The 2751-nt window shown below is 33.7% G+C and overlaps 1 protein-coding gene across 1 annotated transcript; it reads right to left on the bottom strand.

Moving 5' to 3' along the window:
* Positions 1–714: 714 nt before the first annotated feature.
* Positions 715–1173, bottom strand: FOMMEDRAFT_49658 (DNA/RNA polymerase; the record flags this gene model as incomplete). Its single annotated transcript, XM_007272279.1, has 1 exon — positions 715–1173. A coding segment is annotated over one exon (459 nt), but the record flags the coding sequence as incomplete, so codon positions are not given.
* Between the last annotated feature and the right edge of the window lie 1578 nt (positions 1174–2751).

The raw sequence follows: 2751 nt of genomic DNA, 5'->3' as shown, positions 1-2751 counted from the left end.
AGAATTACTGCTCTTAGAATTGTCTCGGATTATCGGACTTCACTATGTAGTATATAAGGTAGATACTAGCTTGATGTCTCAATAAGAGAGAGTACTTAGGGCACTCCTGCTACGCTTGTTAAAAGATATCTTCTCTAGCTATCTGGCTTGTCTTCCACTTAATACTAGTTGCCTTAGAATGTGTTCTAATGCTCTGTGATCAGTATACTAAAAGAAATACGTTCCTTGTAGTAGATTCTTGTGTCTTAGCATAGTTTCTACTCCTGCTAGTAATTCTACATCATGTACTGGGTAATTCTGTTATGTAGGGTTTAATTTTGCTGAGAAAAACACTGCTATCTTGGAATCTTTCCAATCATGACCTTGGCTGACTATTCCTCTAATTCCTGAAGCTGAAGTGTCTGTAACAATGTTGATAGGTGGTACATTCTTACTATAGTCTAATACTACTCTGTGATTATGTCTGAAATCCAATACTAGCTTTACTATTTGATCAAACACTTACTGTTCAGTGAATGTCTATCTGAAAAATACAGTTTCTCCTGCAATTTTTGATAAAATACCTGTAGAAATGTGTAACTGAGGTATATTGGGTACTAAATACTCTACTGATCCTAAGAAACCTTGTAACAAATCTTTATTAGTAGGTACTTTCCATTGTTGAATAGAATTGACTTTATGAGGGTCCATTCTAATGTCTTGATCATTAATAATGTGGTCTAGTATCTTCAATTCTTTCTGGAACAATTGCATCTTATGTTTACTGAGGTAGAATTTCTCCTTGTGTAATATATCAATGACAGTTCTGAGATGTTGCATATGATCCTCAATTGTGTCTGAATAAATCACTAAGTCATCTAGGTAGATATCCATCCAGTCACCCAAGTAAGGCTGGAAAATGTAGTTCATTAATGCTTGATAGGTGGCTCTGCTATTACAATCACCTAATTGCATTACTTCACTAACCATTGTTCCATCCAGAGTGTTGAATATCAATCTGTTTACATGCTCAGGGATTATTCTAATCTGTTCATACATGTCTTTACTATTAATGAGCAATTTATACTTCTTGGAAGCTACTCTCCTTAATACTGATTTGATATCTAGTAAAGGAGATGATAGTTTCTTGGTATTCTTGTTGCACTCTCTAAGATCAATGATGGTTCTCAATTGTATATGGTCTTCCTTAGTCTTTCTAAGCTTTTGAAGTAGTAGCATAGGTATTGCATTCGATCCTGTAACTACTTTCCATCTTCCTGATTGAATATAGTCCTTTCTCTTGTTTTGCCATTACTCTCTCAAAGGATCTGGACAAGTTGCCCTACAGAACTTGTATTTCTTATCCTTATCTAGGAGTGGTATACTATGATTAATGGCTCTGAGAGGTGGTAGAGGTGTTTCCAAAGTGTCTTTGAACAAATCCATAGTATATTACTTGATTTCTTGTCTACATTTGTTAATTTCTCAATCATAAGTATTAATAACCTTTAATGAAACGACTGTGACTTGTTCTCCTGTTATTAGTAGAGGTATTGTACTTTCAATCCATAGTCTGGGCTCATTGAAACTGATAGAAATCTTGTGCTGGAAGAGGAACAGTGTTCCTAGTATAATATTATAGTTATCCAAATTCATGATATCAAAGTGCTGTATTGCATTTATCTCTCTGTATTGTATTCTAGTATTGGTACAATAGTTTACTTTCAATCTAGAGCCTTGTACTACCAATTGTATAGGTAGAGGTTTAGCTAATGTGAGTTTCCTAATGCCTATTTGGTCTGCAAACTTGGTGGACATGAAATCTGCTAATGATCCTGAATCAATTAATACTCTTACTAATTCTCTATTGATTTTGATTGTAATTATGATAGGACATGGTATTGATCTCTTAAAGTCCTTAGCATAAGCTGTAGTATACTCAATTGTATTAAAATTGTTGAAGTTAGTAGTCATAGTGTGGATTTGTACAGGTAAATCATGCATATATGCTCTATTTCTAGATATAGAACACAAGTCAATGTTTTCCATGCTTGCAACTGAATACATTGGCTCAAACAATTCAGGATTAAAGATATCCTCTATCTCTAATAGTTCCTAATGATTGTAAACGTATTTGGCTGAATATTGAGCTTGTCTGAGTAGAGAATACTATTCTCTGACATTAAATCTGTTCAGAAAAGTGATTTTAACAGGTAATGTGTACTCATTTCTGTTCTCCCAATTGTCTATAATTGTAAACTGTGTATCTGTACTTCTGAAAACATAGAATTGATTGTGTAGATACTTATTCTGAAGTCTTCTGTTGTATTTCCAGTCAAAACAGTACAGAATTCCTTCCATAAGACATCTAGTAATTCCAAAACATACTGTATCATTGTATTCACTGTAGAAATAGCCATTTCTGTAGATTGATCTCATTCTCCTCTGATTTCTCTTTCTAAGTTCAGAATTTACGAGGGGAATCTTCAATTCCAAAGTGTCAGAAGAGGTTTGTAGCTTCAAATCCAATTGTTCTAGACCAAATACTTGTAAAATGGTATTGTAACCAGCTAATGAATTGTAATTCTCATTCTTCTGAGTTGTAGACTCATAACTATCGTCTGGATAATGTATCTGAATAGTCATAGATTGTATTTGCAACGTAGAAGATGATGGATCCATTGTATTGTCTACTATAAGATCCAAATCCAAGTAATTATTGTCTTCCAAAGTATTGGTTAACTTATCTAGAGCAGAATAATTGATATTAAC

This window comes from Fomitiporia mediterranea (genome assembly GCF_000271605.1).
Source record: "Fomitiporia mediterranea MF3/22 unplaced genomic scaffold FOMMEscaffold_787, whole genome shotgun sequence".
In the NCBI taxonomy this organism is placed as follows: domain Eukaryota; kingdom Fungi; phylum Basidiomycota; class Agaricomycetes; order Hymenochaetales; family Hymenochaetaceae; genus Fomitiporia; species Fomitiporia mediterranea.
Note: the sequence above shows the minus strand (reverse complement) of the source record. Positions and strands in the feature narration are given on the sequence as shown.